This window comes from Phoenix dactylifera, chromosome 1, assembly GCF_009389715.1.
Source record: "Phoenix dactylifera cultivar Barhee BC4 chromosome 1, palm_55x_up_171113_PBpolish2nd_filt_p, whole genome shotgun sequence".
In the NCBI taxonomy this organism is placed as follows: domain Eukaryota; kingdom Viridiplantae; phylum Streptophyta; class Magnoliopsida; order Arecales; family Arecaceae; genus Phoenix; species Phoenix dactylifera.
In genome coordinates, this window is record NC_052392.1 from 18,391,286 (window position 1) to 18,414,494 (window position 23,209).

Below are 23,209 nucleotides of genomic sequence, written 5' to 3' on the forward strand. Positions count from 1 at the left end.
AAGAGAAAGATATCAGATAATTAACACTGCATACATATGAGTACTACAGGAAGTTTATTTATTAAGTTACCAAGACTTTGTAATTGAAGCAAGCATTTTTGAGCTTTACATGTTACATAGATAAGTAGTTATTAAGGTCGGTGTATGTAATTAAAATTTACGTGCCCAGCAAACCAGCAATAGCCAAGAACAGATTTTTAACTAATACAATGTCTTAAAGGGCCATATGGCTTACAAAGATTGTTCTCTGGATAGGTTCTCACTACTTTATAGCTAACCAATTATACATGATCTAAAGAAACTGCTGCTAGAAGTACATAAGGTACATGGTCTGATAATTCATATAGCACAGAATTATGCAAAACTATTATCAAATCCATAGTGAACAAACCCATCCTTCAAAACCACATGTATTAGTTGCATTTGTATATCAAAATATAGAAAATGTAAAGCTTACAGAGAAAAGAAAGAAATTCTCGAGGTTAGTTCTTATTTTCAGCAAGTATACCAATATAGATTCAAAAATAATTACAGTATGTGGTTACCACATGCACTGCAACAGCACCACGCTTTTTCTCAGAATTGAAGGGGAAGACATGAAGAATTGAAGATTTCGATCTTGCATCATCAAACTTCATGCCAAGCTATAGAAGATCATCAACATGATTAGAAATTAGAAAAGAAATAAGTTAAACAAAACAGCATAAACAACATGATTAAGTACCTTGACTGCCCAAGAAAGGATAGCCTTTTCAGTAGGTGACCCGGTAACCTCAATAGTCCCGCCACTCTATGAATATTAAAAGCTTTCAGTTTTTATAGAAGAGAAGAATAATTTTGTTTGTTTCACAGCTCACAATATTTTAAAAAAATAGCCAAAGAAACTGAGTAAACACATAATATGAGATACTTAACATTCAAGCATTTAGGCAAATATTGAAGAGCTATTGAAGTGCTCACATGTAGACCAAGCATTACCAAGAAATGTTCCCAAAACATATATTTGTCACCAATACGACAAAATCTTCATGCACAAAGCCAGCAAAATAAAAAATATAAGAATTTTGCAAGTACAATTGAACATAGTATGCGAAATGCAGGGTGCAATTTTCAACCATTAACATAGAAAAAGAATCTTAGGTACCTAGCAATTATTTCTTATTTTATATTACTAAAACAGAAACTCTTAGTATAGGACCCTTATTTAACTCCGCTTCGATATCTTGACATAAGTACCACTTATGAGAGGTTCTGGCCAGAAATAACTACGCTCTTTCTTTTCTTTCAAGAAAAAAGTCCAGTGTTTGTTATTTCTTTTTCAATAGTAGCTTCGCCTCCTTTGTTTCCCCCTTTTTTTTCTAAATTTTCATTCTATTATCTTTTTCATTCTTTTTCCCTCCATACATAGGGGGCATGATCTGATCGGGGAGAAAGAAGAATTCCCTCAACCCTTTCAACTCAAATCTCTCCAAAAATAATTAGAAAAAGGTGAAAAAAATTGCAAAAGTAGGGTTTGCCCCTTTTTTTCTTTCATTGATGATCCACACCTCATAAAATGAGATATATAGCCTCTATTTATAATACTAGTGAGGTTCTCCCTTTCACAATTTGGGTTAGTTTTCCCTCCTAATACGAATAGAACTAGATCTCCAAAAATAAATATGATTAATGGAAATAATTAAAAAAATAAAATTCTATAAGATGTAGATCTTGACTTCCATATCAACTTTGCCTTATGTCGCTCGGCCTAATTGTTCACGAAATGGAAGTAACATCCGGTCAAAGTCTTCCTCAAAAAAGAAAGTTTTGGTTTAACTTAGCCCATTTTGGGGTCCCAACAATAGAATTTCAGCCCGATTCAACCTATAGGAGTTGGCACAAAATTGTAAATCTCGAAAAGCTACCTGAATTCAAAAAAAAAAATTACAATCGGATATCATACGACCAAGTTATGGTCTCCTGAAGTTTGCACACGATTTAGCTTCCGGATGTAGTGGATCTTGCTCCTAGATCCCATCCAACGCTCCCCGTAATGGCCAAAATAGTCCTATAGAGTTTGGGACAAGATCTATTGTACCGCCCAGTACGAAGCATACCGTATTGTGCCATCAGTATGGAGCATATCGTACCGTACCATACCGTACAAAAAAAATGGGTACAAAACTTAATTTTAAATCGGTACAAGTCCCGTACCGAGACGTATCAACCTGTTCCGAGGTATACCGAGATGCATACCGACCCGTACCAAAGCGTACCAACCTGTATTGAGACATATCGTGATAAAAATTGAGAAAAGTTGTTAGAAAGCTATGTCGGTACATGATGCGTACTGTATCATACCGAATTGGTAAGGTACCGATATGATACTCGACACCGAGATTGCAGACTTTGGTCTAGAAATTCTTCTAGATTAAGGCTTCAATTTTTTAGAAAATTTAGGTCCCACTAAATCAGAATTAAAGGTAGGGAATACCTGCTTCCCTATTTTATGGTTGAACCACTTGGAGATGGTTTCTACCCTTGCTCTTCTTTTCTCCCGGGTCTCAATGAACCACTTGCTCTACTCTCGCATCTGGACTATATGGTCGGGATGCTTCTTGCCATCCTTCGTCGATGAAAACTACGGAGACTCCTCGACCTCAATCTCCATAGCTCGGTCAGTGGAACAAAGGGATGAGAGCTTGGCTTCTCATAAGTGGTATCGGGTTCTCGTACCATCATCACCAACTTATTGCAGGCAATAACAAGATGTTTTGCTTGGGTAGCAGTTTCAAGGTCAACGTTACCTTGTGATCTGAAGGCATTGAACAAGAACTCTTACCTATTCTTTACGAACTGATACTTTCTCTGCCACCTATAGAAGACTACATCTCGATCCCAGAGGTACGAGCTCTTCAAGGATGACCTGACAAACATCCAAAGAAATTACTTCACAAGTTACCTCGTCAATATATCTCTCAATTATAACAAATTTGAAGGGACACTTGTTAGTGATCTTCAACTCGACATCCTTTTGAATCCAGCCAAGAGGATACAGACATGGATGAGGCTTGATCTGCAACCCCAATTCATCATAGATCTGACGACTAGAAAGGAAGTGGACATGAGACCAATGTCTGCCGAACCGGTACCGGTAGGCGTATCGGTGGCCTACCGGATCGGTTAAGTACCGATTTGGGCCATACTGAACCGGTACCACTGGCTCGGTCAGGTTTCGGCTACCGCGTGGTCAAAAAGGCCACAGTGTAACTGAAGGTGTACCGGTGCGAACCGGTCCAGTTCGCACTGATACAAGGCGGTACCATGCTTGTACTAGTGGAAATGCTCTAGGTCACACTGATATGCCCTCGTACCGCTCGATTTCAACCCCATAGGAGCCGAAACCGTTTTACACCGCACGTACCGAACCGGTCTGAACCGGTCGGTACGGGCCGATTCAGCATACCATGCATGAGACCATTTATGAGAATAGTCATAGGATGATCTTTGATTTATTGGTGAGTCTCAATTTACGCATGCCATATAGGATAAGAGCTGCAGTACATGAGCTGGTAGAGCTCGAGAGGATACAATTGAATATAGAAGACAAGTTCCTCAAGGTCGTTCAAGAAGACGATGCAACTGCAAATGATCTTGCACGTGGAGTAAGATCCATAAACGTATCAAGTTCCAAATCGTATGCTAGATATGGTTCGTCTGAGGCATCGTCTCTCATTGGCTACTATCTTTTGCAGCCTAAAGCAACAGTTTTGGTGAGAGACTCGAGACTAGTTAGAGAGAAGGGTTGATGTTCCTCTTGATTATATTAATGATCTCGATATCTACGTGAAACAACGCTACTCAATGAGATTTTAGATGTCAGTATGTACATTATACTTTAGATACATCTAATTGATTGTATCATTGTATGTTTTTTAGTTCACTGATTGATTTAAGGATATTTTATGTTCACTGATTGGTACATTTTGGTTTCAACGTAATGTTTACGCAAATAGCTAGGAGTAGCAAACCCAATGACACAAATTTATCAGATTTTTGACTCTCCAAGGTAGTATCATTTCAAACTAATGCCACAGTAAAGCAAAAAAAACACTCCAAAACATCAAAAACAATTATACTTGTACCGCGGTGATAAAACATTAAGAAACATCAAATTAGACTTAAAATCATTCAAAAAACAAAAGTAATTTGATTACTTTTCATAAATCTTAAAAAATTGAAAAAAATCAAAAAATGGTGAGCAGATTCGAAACCGGTAGCCGACCAGTATGGGTTCCCATACCGGTTCAGCTAACCTTGGTTCATACCAAATTTTGCAACTTCTAGAAAATGAAAAAACAATCAATATCGACCGACAACCAATACGATACTACAGGTGTATATACTAGTACTAACTAGTATAGTTGGCACCTACAAGTACACCTGGTTCGACATCTCAGCACCTATAGTGGTGGTAGTTTTGTGTCAGAATGGTACAACATCAATCATGTCTTCTTGCTATAACGGTTTTTGAAACATGGTTAGATGGCCTTGTGTGACTCTTGGATTTCCAACACCTACTGGCAACTTCAATGCTGAGTCCTTTGATGGCTTGGGTGCTTTCCAATAATTGGTCAATTAGTTGTTCAGCACCATATGGTCAATGCCGTGCCACAAGGATATGGTTGATCCATGGGGCAATTGAGCTGTGTGGGATGGTGGTTCATTGGTTCCATGCGCATAAACATAATACAGGTGAATAAGAGAATGGTCATTTAAGATGTTTAAGGTTGTTGATTATTTTGACGCACTAACATAGTGCATATGATAGGTTGTGCACATGAGAAGGGCCTTCAACTATACATGGATAAGATTAGGGAGTAGAAATAAGTTTCATTAATGATTCGAAATAGATTTGGACTAGAAATAACATTCAAACTGGCCTTAATATGAAAGCTTAGCAAATGAGGAACCATATAGCCAATCCCAATAGTTGGCACAAAGCAGATAGCTATGATTATGGAAATAGAAGTTAACCAATACGAGAGAGTGGTCGACATCCAAGGGAGGGTAGGATTTGTTGTCTTTGAGCAAGGTGTGTGTGGTAGCCAACAATCAAGGCTACAAACAAGGAATGGGCCGAATACGCTTGAGGTGTTCTTAAGCAAACAAAAAAAAATGCTAATTGCATATGGATTAATTATTTTTGTGCTAAAAGCTTCACACTATTAGGTGTTTCGGGAAGCTTGCACCCGTCTACTCTAAATTCCAATTGTTGGAAACCCCTGCCTCCTATCCTTTCAACTGCTAGACTAAAGCTTTCCAACTAGCCAAGCACGTGTGGAGAACATTAAATACTTGATGTGGCCATGAAAAAGAAGATTTGACTATGCTCATCAAGGAGAATTTCATTGTTACACCTGACAATTATGATCTGCCCTCCTCTTTATATATTTGCAGTCGACTTTTAAAGGTATATCTTGTCCACTAGCCCGACCCAAATAGGAAACAAAATATGACCTCTTCTAAACAAGGAACTGCTTCCATATAGTTACAAAGCAAATGCAGCAGATTCTATGGGGGTGCATGTGAGAAATCCTTGATCAGAATATATGATTATTTAGAACTTTGTATTAGCATAGCTTAACAAGTACCACTAAATTCAAAATGACCTTCATATGTGAGGGCATTTTTTGAGTTCAAAGGGCCGGACAGAGAAAATAAAAGACTCTGTCAGTTTGAAACATCAAGGGAGGCCACTGATCCAACATCTTAAGATTTTTAAGTGATGGATTCCAATGTCCCAAGAAACTCAAGGATGGGGAATCAGTGGCTTACCGGGATCTCTCCACCAGTTTCTTCACATCCCCCTACTTAGTATTAGAGAGATTGGTTAAGCAATCAAATAAGCTTAAAAAGTACATGAGCACTTTGGAATCCAAAAGCCTGACACCATCTTTACTTTCATGACAAACAATTTTAGGTTACACATAAAATCACAAAGAAAAAAAAGTGCAGAAGTATGATCCAGAAATCGTTCATCTTCGTCATGGTCACAGATATAACAAATCAATTTGTGGTTAGAGAGGTTCAAATTAAAAGGACTAGTTTACCTCTGGCTCAAACACATTGCCAGTTGTATTCTGTGCAATTCCTTCAATTAAAAGAGATACTGCATTAGAAGGCATCGATTCAATATTGTCTGGAGGATCTATCTTCTTCCCACCAACGTATGCCACCACAATAGTCATCTAGAACATGAATTAAAAACATTTAGAGATTAAAAAATAAAAAAAATTCAAATACTTTGGCAAAAGAAAATGGAAAAGTTCTACTTCTGCAAAATGAGCTCAGCATATTAAAAGAGAGAACTTAACACCCGGACTGTTTGTTGACTACCATTTTATGTGTAACCAATACACACTTTGCATTTTATATTTAGCCCTGTATACAGTTAAGCCAGTGTCTTGCACATACTAAAGCCTGTTTTGCACACATTCACACCTGTTTCTGTACACTGTTATGTGCATATTAAATGTCAATTGAAATCAAGGGGCGGGAATAAAATTTAGTCAACAGGGAACAGTCATAAAATGGAAGGACAGTTTTTCAGTTAACTCATTAAAAGCCAAACTACAACATCTACAATTTTTTACATCTACATGTGACTGAACTTATTTCAAGGAGCAAGAATGAAATACAGTCAAAAGGAACTGGTTGTAAAATGGAAGGAGCAGGTGTCGTTCCCCTATGTAAAAGCCAAACAATAACAGTTACAAATTTCTGCATCTACTTTTGTGTGTGCATATAAAGTGCATATAAAGCAAACAATAACCATGACGGCATACCTGGTTCAGGGTCAAAGTTCCAGTCTTGTCACTGCAAATAGTCGTAGCTGACCCCATAGTTTCACATGCTGAAAGCCGACGCACCTGCAGCCCAATCATTTTAACACCATCAGAGATACATGTCGAGAAACATTTCTATTAAGGTCTTAAGAAAGATATGTACCAGAGCCTTGTCAGCCATCATCTTTCGCATTGAGTATGCCAGACTGAAATAATCAAAATAAATATCAGGGTATTGAAAAACAGGAAACTAAATAATCAATATCAGATAAAAAAATAAATTACAGAAACTATGCATACTTACATCAAGGTAACAACTAAATAATCAATATCAGATAAAAAATAAATTACAGAAACTATGCATACTTACGTCAAAGTGACAGCCAACGGAAGCCCCTCAGGTACCGCAACAACCACAATAGTCACCTAGTTATATTTTGTTTTGGGGTGTAAGACCTTAGAAAAATTTATAAAAAAACAAATTGGCAAAATCTGAAGTATGAATACATACTGCAACTGTCAAGATCTTAATGGCTCCATTCACTGCAGACTTTACACTTGTCTGTCCCTTTATAAATTGCACAGAACCATCAGGGTTCTTGGTATGTCCAGTAAAGTATCTGAAAAGATATGTTTATAAAAGACAATACTGTAACTCTTGAAAATATAAAAATTGTAATAGTTTACATGATAGTTGTAACTTACCTGACTAAAAGGACTAAAAGAACCACAACAGCTACACTGAGCCCTACAATGCCAATGAAAGTAGCAACACCATTCAAGCGTACCTGTTGGAGAACAAGCCACCCATGAAAAGTCAAACATAGCATGTTGCTTAATGCAATACAATTCAAAAGATTTATCATCAAAATAAGAAACAAACCTGCAAAGGAGTTTCTTCACCAGTATCCTCTGAAATACTGGCCATCAACAACCCCCATTCAGTATTGATCCCAACAGCAGTTACCTGAACATAATTTAAATAAGCCACATAGGCAAGCAACTACCGAACCAATACAAAAAAAAAAAAAGAAAAAAAATAAAATTTTCCTATATAATTTTTCTAGCACTAACAAAATATCCTTATTTGTCTATTGTCACAGATAACCATGTTGGCTCCTAATCAAAGCCAAGTCCTCCGAAAATTAGTATTTGCATTTCTTCTTCTCTTTTCTGGTCATCTTTGACCCTTCAAAGTTCAAACTAAATCTCTATTCATCAAGACTATCTCTAGACTATGTTGAATCTTCTTTCCCCTTCAACATATAGATTGACATCTATCCAAGATCCGCCGTACCGGTCGGCGTATCGGTGGCGGCCCGGATCGGTATGTACTGGTTCCGTACCGGTCTGTACCAGTTCCATACCGATTCTCCAATGATAAGCTACTGGTACTGGATTCCACGCTGATCCGGTACCGATCCCAGGCCGGACCGGTACGTACCATCCCGTACAGGTCGGTACAGACCGGTATGGCAGACCATGCATCTATCTCTTGCGAATCTCATCCATTTGTCGAAGTACTCTTTCCATATCCTTTTTCACTTTTTTCTTTTTTTTTTAAATGATAAACACATGGGTACTAACAATATTATATTAATATCCATATTCATTCAAAACAAACATGGAGATAGAATTTTTTTGGTACCCAATTGAACTCCCCAACCTCCTCCGGTTCTTATGATTTTCTTTAAAGAAATACCCTATCTTTACATTCCTACGAATTAGTTTAATATTATTGTTCAATTATTTTTCTCCATCTCGCTAACATTAATCTGTCAAATGAGATACTAGAAGCCACTTAATGGCTACCTTTAGCCAAACTAACAAATATACCCACTTAATCCCCTACCATTTTTCCCTCTCTTTTGGTCACCATTTATCCTTCTTTCTCTTCCTCTACTTCCACAACCACCTTGTTCGCTCAGCCATCATTCTCTACATTACACCCCCTCCCCCCCCCCCCCCAAGTCCCCACATGGAATAGAGCCTTACCCTTCCCATTTCCTTCGAGGTCTGCCTCAAGAACCTTTGCTGCCATTGCTCTTGTATTCTTGAACTACAATTGCTGAATGTGGCAAACTGAGTTGATCACTTCCCTAGGCATTCTCATAAACCTAGGGTCTGTCCAGTTAAGCCGCAGCCATCCAAGCTGGAGCTTCAGTTAGACTTCAGCCAAGTTTGTGCCGTATTTGTATGGCACATTACCCCCCCCCCCCCCCCCCCCCACCACAAAGTCCCCACATGGAATAGAGCCTTACCCTTCCCATTTCCTTTGAGGTCTGCCTTCAGAACCTTTGCTGCCATTGCTCTTGTATTCTTGAACTACAATTGCTGAATGTGGCAAACTGAGTTGATCACTTCCCTAGGCGTTCTCATAAACCTAGGGTCTGTCCAGTTAAGCCGCAGCCATTCAAGCTGGAGCTTCAATTAGACTTTAGCCAAGTTTGTGCCATACAAATACTAAAGGGCGTGAACAAGGAACACTCAGACATGTGCTCAATGGGGCAGGGAATGTCTCACTAGAGGGACCAATCCAACCACCATTCTTGTTGGCAATGCCTCAGGGTGGCATGTCTTGGATGCCAACATAAATTATGCTTAGCTGATGAAACATGTGGAGAAGCATGCTAGGTGAGGAACAGCAGCCTGCTTTTACTCTGTTGTTCTTTTCCTCCTCTGCACACCCATGTACACCGGAGAAGCTCCATCTCTTTATGCCTTGTCTTTTTACTAATAATGGAAATCCTTTTGGTTTGATGGGTGTTTTCCTTTCTTAATCTTAGGTTTTACTCAACATCTATTGTGCCGGTGCCAGGCCCCGTACCGATTGCCCAGCAGCATAGGCCGGTATGGCCCCGCGCCGTACCGTGCTAGCCCAGTACTGATACAGTTCATACATTGCATGATGTCTATAAATTTCCTTCATATTAAGATTATTTCAACAATGAAAGCGGGCACAATTAATAGTCAAGATGTTGATAGCAAGAAAGTGTCAAGCCAAATGTTTAACACATAAAAGTCCAAGTTCATACACAGCTAGTGGAAACCTGTTTAGGTCATCAATCAATCCAAAAAAAAGCACTCACCAACATATTACCATAACCATCAGCAACTTTGCATCCAGACATCAAAAATGGCGCCTTCTGATCCTTATGGATCTACAAAAAGCATCATAAGACTTCAGCACATCTTACAAGTGTAACAAAAGGGCTCTTGGGGCCCTAGCATAATCACGAAAAGCAAGAGAGAGATTTACAAATTTAAATTTCATTTTAGATTGAGTGGAGAACTCCCAATAGCCATTCATAGACATGAAATTAAATATTTCAAATAAATAGTGAAGTTAAGAGGTTATATATGTAAAACTTTTATCTTTGTTAATGTTAAAACTAAAATGATGGGGCTTTTATCAACAATTTCTTACAAATATACAAACTAATAGTTTTCATGCAACATTCTAGAGAACGAAAAAATTCAGGGGACTTTGGCTTTTATAATTTGAACTTTGCAAGGCGTAAGCAAAAATCCCTTCACATGCTAAAAACATGGGGAAGATTATATACAAAATATTAAATTATAGGGGGTTCGATGTAAAAAAGGTTGAAAGAGTGCCAACATATGAAGACAAGCGAGTTTGGGTTTTATTGAAAAGTAATTGTCACTATTTTAGATAAAATTAACATAATTAAGATAGAGAAGAGAGAATGACAGAAACTCACAACTTTGCTCTCCCCAGTCATACTGGATTCATCAATTGCAAGAGAATGACCACTGATTAAAATGCCGTCTGCAGGGACCTGGAACACAGTTTGCAAATGGCTAGTTCACAATAAGTGCAGATCAAAAGATTAATTAAACCAGAGTTGCTCATTGCATGCCTACCTGATCGCCAATTTTGAGAGGAACAACATCGCCAACTAGAAGATCATATATTGAGACCTCAATTCTCCTACCACCTCTAATTACCTGAATATCATGAAGTACAGATACAAGAAGGGAAATAAATAAAAGATTAAATAAAGGTCGAGCAACTTTCCCTGTGGTGGTATAACGCACCTCTAGATGTATGTTTTGCTTCTCCTCATTCAGATTTTGGAATTGGACTGATTGCCTATAATCGCTGATTGCTAACAGGAGGAAAAAAGAAAGAATTGAAGCAAATGTAAATAAATGCTGCTGGCCTAACAAGAAGAAATTTTCTTTGCTCAAAGAAACCTCTATTTACACGTTAAAAGAAAGAAAAATGAGATCTGAGAGAGGATGTGCAGAATTTTACACTAAATATGTTATGACAGAATTGTATTTAAAAATCCAAAGGTAATAAGCCAGGAGTAATACAAAGCCACTGAAAATTCACAATCACCAACTTTGGGAAAAAAAAAATAGAAGCAGAGAACCATGCAATCCTCTCTCGATAGAGTGGCAACACTTCATCCCAAACAAATCCTCAAAATAATTTAAGCATGCATCCTACAAAGAAGTTGATGATGATATTCACTGTGGTAACTATTATTTCTCTTAATATGAGATTTACTTTCCAATGATAGCATGAATTCTGTATGCATTATTCTCCTAAACACGGCTCAAATTGAATGATTGCAACTAAAAGGAAAAATGCAATAAAATCCTTGTGAACAAAAAAAGTCATTATTTCCCCTGATTGACCAAAATTGTCAAGGTCAACTACACACATTGATGCTAAAAACTGGATACGACTGTACAAATATAAGTTGAAATCACTAACCAAGTACATAGAATAGCCCAAGCCCCTGTTTATTTCTCAATCATACTATGTATAAAATCAATAAAAAGATGCTAAAGACTTCATTTACATCCCTACCATTTGTATCAGCCTCCACTACTCAAAGTGGTTTCATTGCACAAATTGCAATTATCTATTTTGCTACCACAAATTGAAAAAATCATATATCAATTCTCATTCTCATCATTTCAACAATGATCTTTAATTACTAACTCTTAAGAATGTGAGCTTCCCTGTTGCATACTGGTATGTGGAATTCCCATGCATAAAAGCAAAAACAAATTGGATAACGATGCATCACAAGGACCAAGAAGCTTAAAAGAATAGTCTCAAACAAGGTACATTGTACCATCTCAAACTAGACGATTCAGGGCGTACAATACCGTGTAGTCCCCAAACTAGGACGGTTTGGCTGTTCGAAATGAAAAAAATGCTTGAACCGCTCTAAACCGATCAGTTCGAAGAAATACTGGTGCAGACCGGGCAATTGCACCGGTTCTAGCCCGGAACAGAGCCCATTTTAGCATTCGGTCGCACCCCATGCACATCCTCACGTGTTGTGTGCTTGATTCTCCCCCTCCCACCTGCCGCATCACGCGCTTGCACCCCAAGCACGTCCTCACATGCCGTGCGCGTGAATCCCCCCCTCCCCCATGTTGTGCATCCTTGCATGCCATGCGCATTGCACATCCTCGCGTGCCACATGCGTAAGTCCCTTCCCCCTCACATGAAACCAATAATAGAGCCTGTGAACCTACAAAAGGTTCCCAACAACCGCAAACCCATTTTTTCAAGAAAACAAAAGGTAGCCCAAATCTAGGCCATTTCAGTGGATTCCTGTTTGGGATCTTGCTGAAATCAAGTTAAGCAGCTCCTCGTCACTTATTTTATGTTTTTTTAATTTTAAGGCCAAAAATTGGCTGAAAAGTGAAAAAAAATAGGGGGTCACCATGTTATAGTTTTGTATTTTGGTGGCATTTGATGATATGTTGTAGATTTAAGGAAGATCTACACTATGAAACCAAGGTTATAATTTTTTATTGACTCTATAATTTTTAAATAAAAATATATTTTCATAATAAAAGATTAAAAGATAATATGAAGTTTTAAAAATCACTGCAAAATCAGAGCCTTTCTTAGGGGCATGAATCCTACTCTGAATAAAAATTTAATGCCATTTTATTGTGGTTTGGACATGATCACGTGAATAGTGACATAGGCCCAAATTTGAATAAAATCCACAAAAAGGTGGCCTTCCATGCATGTCCACTGGCTGAGAAAAATATATGTAGCATTCAGGATGAGAAAAATATATGTGGCCTTCTATATAGATCTAATCTCAAAATAATTTTTTTAAATTATTTATATTTCATAATTATTTTAAGTAAAAAAATAATAGAAAATAAAAATAATTTAAAAAATAATGAAAAAATTGGTACTGCATATAGGTAATTAGAAGTATTTTCTGAAGTAAAAACACATTTTTCACAACACATAAAAATTTCATAAATTTTCAAAAAATAATTAAATAACGATGAGCTAAGATAATAATAAATGCAACATCCCTATTATGATTCTGCATTTTTCTGAATTAAAATAAAATATCTAGATATTTTTAGTTAATTATTGAATACTTTAAAATTAATTAAAAATAGTTAATTAAGTGAAAAATTATAAGAATTTAGTATTACACATAGTTAATTACCTAAATATCAATTAATGTAAAAATGTTTGACATGTGTTCAATTTGCTTGCAGAAAGAATCCATCTAGGAGAAAGGAGATGGAGCATGACATTGGCTAGGATCATAGAGTCATACTCTTGGGTCGATACCACCGAAGGTGCAAGTGCTGCGACACCGAGTTCAGAGGGGATAGGATAACCAAGCTGAAGCAGGATCTTGCTAATGGTTACCTCAATTTGTCAATGTGTTGAAAATGCCCCTACGAGGTCCGACAGTTAATGAAGAAGCACTTCACTAATTTCAAAGCAGCAAAAGATAAAGCTACCCAGAGAGAGCACTAGTGGATCGTCGAGCAGTAGAGCTACCTTCCTACCACTTCAGGTATCAGATGAAAGCTCTATTCCAGTTGATGAGGAGATAGATCGAGGCTACCATCTCGATAAGCCTGAATGACCAAAGGTAGTAGCAAAAGGTGGTCATGCCTATGGCTTGATTGGGACCCTTATAGAACAAGTCGGGCTCTGGTTTTGGGACCAACGGGGTAGAGAGAGTTTAGGAGGGCCTTGATCAGGAAGACTGTCAGCAGAGGTGGGAGGGGCATATCATCTATGCTAGGAGCATTCGGTAGCAGGGACCACAAGAAGTCCTCCGAAAAGATACCACTACGGGCCACTATCCACGATTTTGATCCACATGCCTTCCCTATTAGGGATGCGAAGCAGCAAGGGATTGATACCATACTGGTGAAGGATAAAAAGAAACACATGCGTAGAGCAATTGCATTCAGGTTCTACTTCAGCCACATTCCAACTAACACGACATGCCATATACTATCAGACAACCAGCAGAACAAGGTGTGGATCCTCCAGAACCAAAGGATATGCTGAGCTCGTTAACAACAACGAGGAGCTCGAGAACTGGATAACATCATATAAAAGCAAGATGGGCACCTATGGACTGATAGTGATGTGTGATAGGTGGACGAGTCCCAAGAGGTGAAGCATCATCAAATTTCTAACATATTATGACATAAAGACCCTCCACAAATCAATTGATGCTTCAGATAACGTGCCGATGCACAGTACATTTTGAAACTAATGGAGGACGTGATAGATCATGTGGGAGAGCAGAACGTCACGCCGATGGTCACTGATAATAGGCCACAGTATAAGGCTACATCAGATGTTTGTTAGTGCTGAGTGGCAGCAGAGTGGATATGCTTGGGTCGGCACTGAGGGGAGCCGCTTGAAGAGCATGGTGACGAGCCAGCAGTTCTAGAAGCAAGCCGAGAGAATTGTGAAGGCTATCAAGCCTTAAGATGATGTGCTTTGGGCCGTCAATCGTGAAAGGTACCCGCAGATGGGCTTTCTTTATCATATGATGATGGTTGCCAAGAAGCAGATTAGGTAGGCAGATCCAGTGAATGCCTACGAGTAAGTAAACATCATTAAGCAGAGGTGGGACTACCGGATATCTAGGAAACTGCATCATGCAAGTAAGAGTATACGAAGCTAGCAATATTGGTTGTCACTATCCTCTGGTTAGCAATCAACTACGGAGCTAGCAACTCGCAAGCCATAATTTATTGAACATAGTATAACATTGTGTGCCATATCTTTTTTGCACAACAAAACTATTTAAGGAGAGTTTCTGCAGCTTCGATGAACGAGTAGTTGTGCTCAACAAGGGCAATATCATGATGAATCCAAGAATATTACATATGAACAATAGCTATTACTTGATAGGTTGACATTTAATAATTATTAATATTTTATATGTATTTTTGTTCAATGCTTTGCAGTTGAGTGTTGGTTTCATTTTGGAGGTCGGCCTAGAACCTTCGGTGGCTTGCTATCCGAATCCTCTCACAGTGGCATCTTCCAGTGACTATGAGCGCAACTGGTTCAAGTTCGCCCTGATCCACAGCAGACAAAAAAACGTAGGGCCTTTGAAGCAAGGGGTTATGAACGAAGATAAGAATTGTTCCATATCTGAGACATCCTTCTAGCGCTTTAATCAAGAGATGCTCAGACAAGGCCGCCCCGCTACTCGGTCCAATCATAGTCAATCTTCACAATAGAGCCAGGTAAAGCAAGGCAAGAACAGCTAGAAAGAAAGACAAAGGCAAAACCCCATTGGAGAGAGTGGAGTCAAATCAGACACCAGTGAGCCCTCACAATCACATGGAAGTAGCGGCAATGATGCATCTGGTGACCACCGCATCACAGCCCTAATGTGGTCTTCGATTCACTTAGGTCCCAATTCACTTATGCCACGTAGGATAGGAACCATGTTACACGACCAAAAGACCGCGAGGATATGATTGCATACAGAAGATGGAATCTTCGAGGTCGTGGATATAAGGCTACTGCAGATGATATAGCACGTAGGGTAGGATTACTAAATGTATCAGATTCGGAATCCTATACGAGATCCTACGAATATAGTGCTAGCTAATTTCCTTATGGAAATGGGGCTTCAGACACATCATCCTCCGGTGGCTATTTTTCTATGCAGCCTGAAGCACCTAATGGATCGGATTTGCCGTTGGCATATTCGGATGGATCGCTCCATATCTATAGTATCAGGCAGATAACTTCTCCCAGAGAGACACTATCACCCACAGCATGTACAGGGACTATTTGGGCTACGTACCTTATGGTTGCCCAATGAGCTTACAAGATCAAAGGGCTATGTGGATAGAAAACTGGGTTGAGCCCCTTGCATACAAAGATCGTCAATGTCTACGAAAGACATCGCCACTCTACAAGATTTTAAATGTTGGTATGTATTTAAATTAACTTTATTTTCATGTTTTATTGATTCTCTTTATGAATATAATGATTTATGTACATTAATTATATTTATCATTGAAATTATAGTCATTTTATAAACAAAAAATTTGCAAAAAAAAAATGAATTGAAGAACATCAAAAACATCAAACTAATATTTAAATCACTTAAAAATAAAAATCTTCATAAAACATCATAGAATCTTAAAAAAGTTCATAAAAGATCATTATATATCAAAAATATTTAAAAATAAAATCGGCACGCCAGGGCGTACCAATACTCGGTACCAATGGCTAACCAGCACGGAGCACGATACCAATTCAAACCACCTTGGTCTCAAACTGTGGAAGACATTTTTTTAAAGAAGCACTAAGAAAAATTCACATGACATGTTGAAGGTTAGGAGAATTTAATGGTGGAGGTTAGATGTTTAGTTGAAAAAAAAGAAAGAGTGTACAAACATGAATCAACAGCAACGGTCAGCAAGACAATAGGTCCGCCGTACCGATTATACCGACGTACCGGTGCTGCCGAACCGAACCGGTACTGTACCGGCAAAGACCAAGAAAAATACCGTGCGGACGCTTGTGCGGACGCATTAAATGCCACAGTGGCATTGAATATCCCGCGCGAGGCCCGCGTGCGCCCACGCGAACGTGGGGAACTGCGCACGAACGCGGTTCCCTGTGCGGGGAACCGCACGCGGGCGCGAGGGCGCCAGCACTTGGGCCGGTGCGAACTGCCCTGGTTCGCATCGGTACTGGCTTGTATTGTGCGAACTGGGCCGATTCGCACCGGTACCGGCTTGTAGCGGTAAGAACCAGCCTGGTTCACACTGGTACACATCAAAAATTAGTCGATTCCAGCCCAGTGAGCATCGGTACCGGTACAATACGCGCTGAACCGGCCGATTCGGGCCGGATCAGCAGACCTTGCTATAGACCTCCTATAGGTATGAAATAAGTCCTTCAAAAAAGATATTAAACTTCTTATATGTGAACTATAGTCATAAGTTCAGCATTCAGGAATAATTTGGCAAGGTGAAGTTTAAATTAGGGAAAAATAGGCTAAAATTTTGAGTACTTTAAAAACAAAAAATAAAAATTAAAAAATAAAATATTCAAGAGATAGGTAAATGAGATGAGATGCAGTGGTGAGAGGGTGAGTATAAGAACAAGATTTGGGAAAGGAAACAAGACAGAACATGAGAGAAGAAATCTACCTATTACCCAACCATTAAGTTTCCCTTGTTGGGTGGCGTGGATTACTTTTTAGTATTCTAAAATCTAAAGTAAGATCCCCAAATGGCCCAGACACCTATTTCCAACGTACGCCCTACGCATTAATGCTTCGTCGCCTCAAAAATTCCATTTGTTACCAAAAAGCCGTGGACTCTGTTGGCAGCTAGCACAAATCCCAAATTCTTTATGCAAGTTAGAAATGAGGCAGCAAATGATTTGCTGACGTGGGAATTATTTGTAAATATCATGAATTTCGTGATATATTCATGGAGCACTCCTGAACAGAAAATTATTTGCTGAATTGTTCAGAAAAGCTGCCAGCCACGAATTATTCAGCATTTTTTTCCTAAGAAGTTCCACAAATTTTGTGATTATGGTTTGAACTTTGAAGCATGTACATGAATACATGCAAAAAAACTTTTGTACGTAATGGTGATCCTAATTGGAAAAAGTCTTTTGCTTTATGTTTCTGAAGAATTACATATAATTTCCTAATTGGAGAAAGTCTTTTGCTTTACATATAATTGAATCATCAACCAACCAAAACAACAAATGAATCAGCAAGTATAATTAGGGCTGCCAAGTAGCACTCAAGAAGCACAAAAATGTTTGAAATATGTATCATTTTGATATAGGGGAATCACCAAATTCAATGTGGACCACTTTGGTCACTACAAGCAAGGCTAGATAGGGTTCAGGAGCGCGATCTGCCATATCAGAAAGTCGAGTCGCAGGACAAACTTCAGGAGGCCATAATTTGGTCATATGGTGGCCGATTGAGATGATCTTTTTTTTTTAAATTGGGTATTTTTTCGAGATCTAAAACTTTGAGCCAACCTTCTAGGAGGTTGAATCGGGCCGAAAGTTTCTTTTTTCGAGATCAAAATTGGGTATTTTTTCGAGATCAAACCAAAAGTTTCCTTTTTCGAGGAAGACTTTGACTGAGCATAGCTCTGCATCCGATAAGAATTCGGCAGAGCGACAGAAGGCAGAGCTGATGTAGAAGTCGAGATCTACCTAATCGAAATTTTTAACTTTCTTCTACTAGAGATGTCGATTTAAGAAAAAAGAGTCTTACTATGATTAAGAAGAGGAATCCGATCCAAATTGTGTTAGGACGGACCTCACATTATAAATAGAGGTTAAGTACCTCATTTTTTTAATGATTAATGAAAGAAAAGAAAACTTAAAGCCCTACTTTTGAGATTCCTCCATCTTTTTGTACTTATCTTCTGAGAGATTCGAGTTGAGCGGGTTAAAGAAAATTTTCCTTCGGATCAAGTTGGTATCAGAGCTTCGAACCTTTATATCTGTGGGGGTCTCTATTCATGATCCAGATGCGTGAACAATACAAGCAATCAGAAGAAGAGCTATCCGTGCTTCAAGAACATCGAAGGACAAAAGCGAGTATGGCTGCTAATTCTTCCTCGATGGGTAATGATGATATGAAGGAATGTCTCGTACAACTAAAGAAGAAAATTGTCTAACTCACCGAGATTGTCTCCAGATTGATGATACCTTCAGCACAAGCACCAGCAACTCCTGTTGCGAAGCTGTCTCCTACGGCTCGAGATAAAGAACCACAATCCAGTGAGGAGGATGAAGATGAGCGACCTACGGGTATGAAAAATCACTCTTCAACCTCTAAAGTTGAGGCTCGAATCGAGATCCCTATATATGACAGGATTATTGATGTGGAAAAGCTAGATAACTGGCCAGACTAATTAGAGACATATTTTACTATCTATGGATACTCCAGTATCCAAAAGATGGCTTTCGCTTGTCTCAAGCTTTCTAGTCATACTCTTAACTAGTAAAACTCACACATGAGCAATAATGATGTTTTGAATTTGACATAGAACAAATTCAAGAGCCAAATCAAGAAGCAATTCTACCCAATCAGCTAGGAGGAGGATTGGTGGATCAAGTGGCAGTACCTACGACAGAAGTATGATTAGCCTATCCAGGACTACACCAAGTTCCATGAGCAAGCAATCTTTCTCAGAATCTCCAACGACGATCATGCAATCTTCATGAAATACATCGGAGGTCTCCACGAGAGCATCCAAAAGGAGCTGAAACTCTTTAAAGTTGAAGACATTAGAGAAGCCAGCGTGAAGACCATGGGATTGAGGAGAAAAATCGAATCGGCCTAGAAAAGGTAAAAAGAGTGACAAGTTTAAGAAAGGCGGTGAAAAATCAAGCCAAAACGGGGAGCAAGGTAAGAAGCAAGCCAACATGACTCAGAAATTACTGCAATCATTGTGACCTCCGTGGACACACTAAGGAGAAGTATTGGAAACTTCACCCCGAGCTGCGGCCGAAGAGGAAGACGTAGAAAGAAGAGGATTCCAAGAAGAAGAAAAAGGCGGTTTTTAATGCTGTAGAAGTTGAACTGCCTGAGCTTGAGCAAGCAGACTCCAAATTGAGCCTGATGGCGAGAAAACCTGAGACAGCTACTGAAGCAGATTTAAAGGTGTGGGAGAAACTCTTCCACCTAAAGATCCAGGTAAAGCAGAGTATCATTGATGCTATTGTAGATCCTAAAAGCCAAAAGAACCTCATCTCTAAAAATTTGGTTCGTGAGTTGGGGTTACAGACTAAGCCTCATCCACATCCCTACCCTCTTGGTTGGATTCAAAAGGACGTTGAATTAAAGATCACTAAGCAGTGTACTTTCAAATTCGCTATAACCGAGAGGTACATTGACGAGGTAACTTGTAAAGTAGTTTCTTTGGATATTTGCCAAGTTATCTTTGGGGATCGAGATACAATCTTCTACCGGCATCTGAAGAAGTATCGGTCCGTGAAGGATGGAAAGGAGTTTATGATCAACATCTCCAAAACACAAGAAGACCTAGACCTTGCAATTGCTGCCCAAGCGAAGCAACTTGTTAATGCCTGCAATAAGTTTGCGATGATACAAAAATCTGATACTACTTAGGCCAAGCTCTCGTTCTTTGGTTCCTTAATCGATCTACCGAGATCAACATCGAGGAGTCGTCATCAACGAGGAAGGATAGCAAGGAGTGTCCCTACCACAAAGTCTAGATGCAGGAGCAGATCAAGTGATTCGTTGAGACTCGAGAGGAAAGAAGAGCAAGGCTAGAAACCATCTCCAAGCAAAGCTAGAAGGTTCAACCGCAAGATGGGGAAGCAAGGCATTCCACCTTTAGTTCTGATTTAGTAGGAGCTAAATCTCCTAAACAACGAGAGCCCTAATCTAGGAGGATCACCAGACGCAATGTGGACTATTTTGGCCACTACAAGCAGGGCTAGACAGGGTTCAGGAGCGAGATCCGCCACATCGGAAAGCCGAATCACAGGCCAAACTTCAGGATGGCATAATTTGGTCATATGATGCCCGATTGAGACGGTCTTTTTTTTAAATTAGGTATCTTTTCAAGATTTATAACATTGGGCCAACTTTCTAGGAGGTTAAATGGGGTCGAAATTCTATCATTTAGCTTCCGAAATGAGCTGGTCAAACCAAAAGTTTTCTTTTCGGATAAGACTTTGACCGCGCGTAGCTCTCTATTTGATAAAAACTCGGTGCAGCGATAGAAGGCAAGTTAGTGTAGAAGTCGAGATTTACCTTCTTGAGATTTTTAGCTTTTTTTACTAGAAGTGTCTATTTAAGAAAATAGTCTTACTAGAATTAGGAAGAGAAATCTCACCCAAATTGAGTTAGGACGAACCTCATTATAAATAGAGGCTATGTACCTCATTTTCTTAATGATTAATGAAAGAAAAGGATATTTAAGGTCCCACATTCGAGATTCTTCCATCTTTTTCTAGTTATCTTCTGAGAGATTCGAGTTGAGCGGGCTGAAGAAAATGTTCCTTCTCCCCGGTCGGATCACATTTTGGGGTGCCTCAGCAAAAAATCTAAAGCTGCTAAGCATTGTGATGAAGATCCAGATGGCTGATTTTGAGATCATGCGTGAAGGAAATGCCATCTGAGTGTCCGACCCTCAACCTTGTGGTTAGATAGCATGTGATGCAGCTAGGATTGATCCACATCGTCCAATCATTTAACTCTATATATACCTATCTATCTACTTCCCATCATTTTATTTTTCCTCCTGCTGCCATATTTGAACTGAAACCCCACAGCCACCCAGAAGCCTACTTCCTAATCCCTACGCTAAGTTTCTACAAGAATCCTCTCAGCACAGTGCTGGCTGAAACTGTAGCAAACCCCATTCTCATCCAACCCCTGCCCTACCCTAAATATTTACCTTTAAACCGGAAATACTAAGCCTTCCACTTAGCATCCTATATACCTATCTAAGCCACACCCACATGCCTTGATCGTAGGCTTTCCAAGAGCACCAGAAATCAGATCTGATGGTGAAGATGAACAAAGGATAAATTGGTGCAAAACCAGGTTATTCATGTGCATGGACAGCTAGTTTGGAGGAGGCAACGTATTGTCATGTGAAAGATTTCTTTCTGGGCTGCTTCCAGGTGAATTTGATAGCTTATCTTGTGGGAGCACTAGTACATCACTGTTAATAAATATTTCATGTTATTTTCAGCATGCTAGCTAATTTCTAGCCAACAACCCATCTTGCTGTCCTAGTAATTTGAAACCTCGAACCAATTCCCAAAAGGGCTTGTTTGCTGTCCTACATCACATTGGATACCATTACTTCCGTACAAAGTATTCGCCGTACCGGTACCGCGTCAGCGTACCGGTGGCCGGCCGGAACGAGTCCGGGTCCGGTACGTACCGTCCGGTACGCGGTGGTTTCAAAAACCACAGCGCCGAGGCGCTAAAAAAAATCGCAACCGCGTACGAGGCCGGTAGCCAGCAGGGTACGGCCGGTACGGGCTCCGTGACCGGCCGGTCGGCTAAAAAAATGGAAAATACCGGTTTTCTTGTGGGTTCTGCGTACCGGTCTAGGACCGGCCGGTAGGACCGGCTACGGCATTCCATGCTTTCCGTCTTCGTTTAATTACATGGTATCAAATTTCAAATAAACAGCTCTAGCTCATCCTACCCTACAAGGATTACATATATCTAAATGATAACCTAGCTGCCAAAAATGGCTAAATGGTTTAAACTGAATATTAAAGCACTAGTTATACTGAAACAAGGTAACTGGTGTTACAATAACTTGATGAATGAAAAATCAGATACCTGTAACAAGTATAACAAGAATAACAGCAAAGGCAATGCTTCCACCATCATACCATCCTTCTTTAACACCCTAAAATAAAATAGACAGAACAAGGAGACAGTTAGGAGAAAAAAGCCAAAAAGCTACATAGACTATGAAGAATCTATACAGAAATGCCCCCATTATAAATAAGAATGATAGTGGGAATGTCTCAAGCAACATGACAATAGACTAGCATGGCATGAAACAAAAAATATAGAGGAACTCAGATATTTAAAAGAAGTTCTGAAAAATTTTGCCAAAAAAAACTCCAAGAGAAATACCACATAATCCAAGACAATTTACATTATCAATCAAATGCTGACCAGATTTTGGTCTGGTTAAGCATGCACTAGTCCAAACTTCATTAAAGAACTATCAGAGAAATTCAAATCTAAGCAAGTCAAGTAGCTCATATAACTTAATTTCATAATTGCACTTCAAAAGTGGCATTGGTCAGAAAGTCATGTCAGATGGAGTGATTATGTTTAAATTCTTTTCACCATGTCTTTTCACAATTGCCTGTGGTTAGAAATATGCACATCTGGCTGATTATGATCACGGATCTTTTACTATGTAAAACATGCTTTCTGGACACTCTTAGGTGCTCCTTCATACCAATGTCGCAAACTACAGGTCAACTTCTAAGAGCACACCGCTGCAAACTTTCAGCAGTTCTCGAGCTAACAAATCATACTTTTTAAGGAACTCTAATGGAATTGCATTTTATAGTA

At 39.2% G+C, this 23,209-nt stretch overlaps 1 protein-coding gene across 3 annotated transcripts in view; it reads right to left on the reverse strand.

The window, feature by feature from the left end:
* LOC103701502 (calcium-transporting ATPase 5, plasma membrane-type-like) overlaps window positions 1-23,209 on the reverse strand; it is a 59,958-nt gene that overhangs the window by 9,475 nt on the left and 27,274 nt on the right. For all 3 annotated transcript variants that reach the window (XM_008783577.4, XM_008783575.4, XM_008783576.4), the window contains exons 9-22: window positions 22,457-22,526; window positions 10,887-10,957; window positions 10,713-10,796; window positions 10,550-10,627; window positions 9,917-9,988; window positions 7,711-7,794; window positions 7,533-7,615; window positions 7,339-7,447; window positions 7,198-7,253; window positions 6,991-7,033; window positions 6,828-6,911; window positions 6,093-6,230; window positions 725-790; window positions 546-644 (exon numbers count right to left, since the gene is read on the reverse strand). In XM_008783577.4, coding sequence (XP_008781799.2) covers window positions 546-644; window positions 725-790; window positions 6,093-6,230; window positions 6,828-6,911; window positions 6,991-7,033; window positions 7,198-7,253; window positions 7,339-7,447; window positions 7,533-7,615; window positions 7,711-7,794; window positions 9,917-9,988; window positions 10,550-10,627; window positions 10,713-10,796; window positions 10,887-10,957; window positions 22,457-22,526 — 1,137 coding nt within the window. The remainder of the gene's footprint in view (window positions 1-545; window positions 645-724; window positions 791-6,092; window positions 6,231-6,827; window positions 6,912-6,990; window positions 7,034-7,197; window positions 7,254-7,338; window positions 7,448-7,532; window positions 7,616-7,710; window positions 7,795-9,916; window positions 9,989-10,549; window positions 10,628-10,712; window positions 10,797-10,886; window positions 10,958-22,456; window positions 22,527-23,209) is intronic.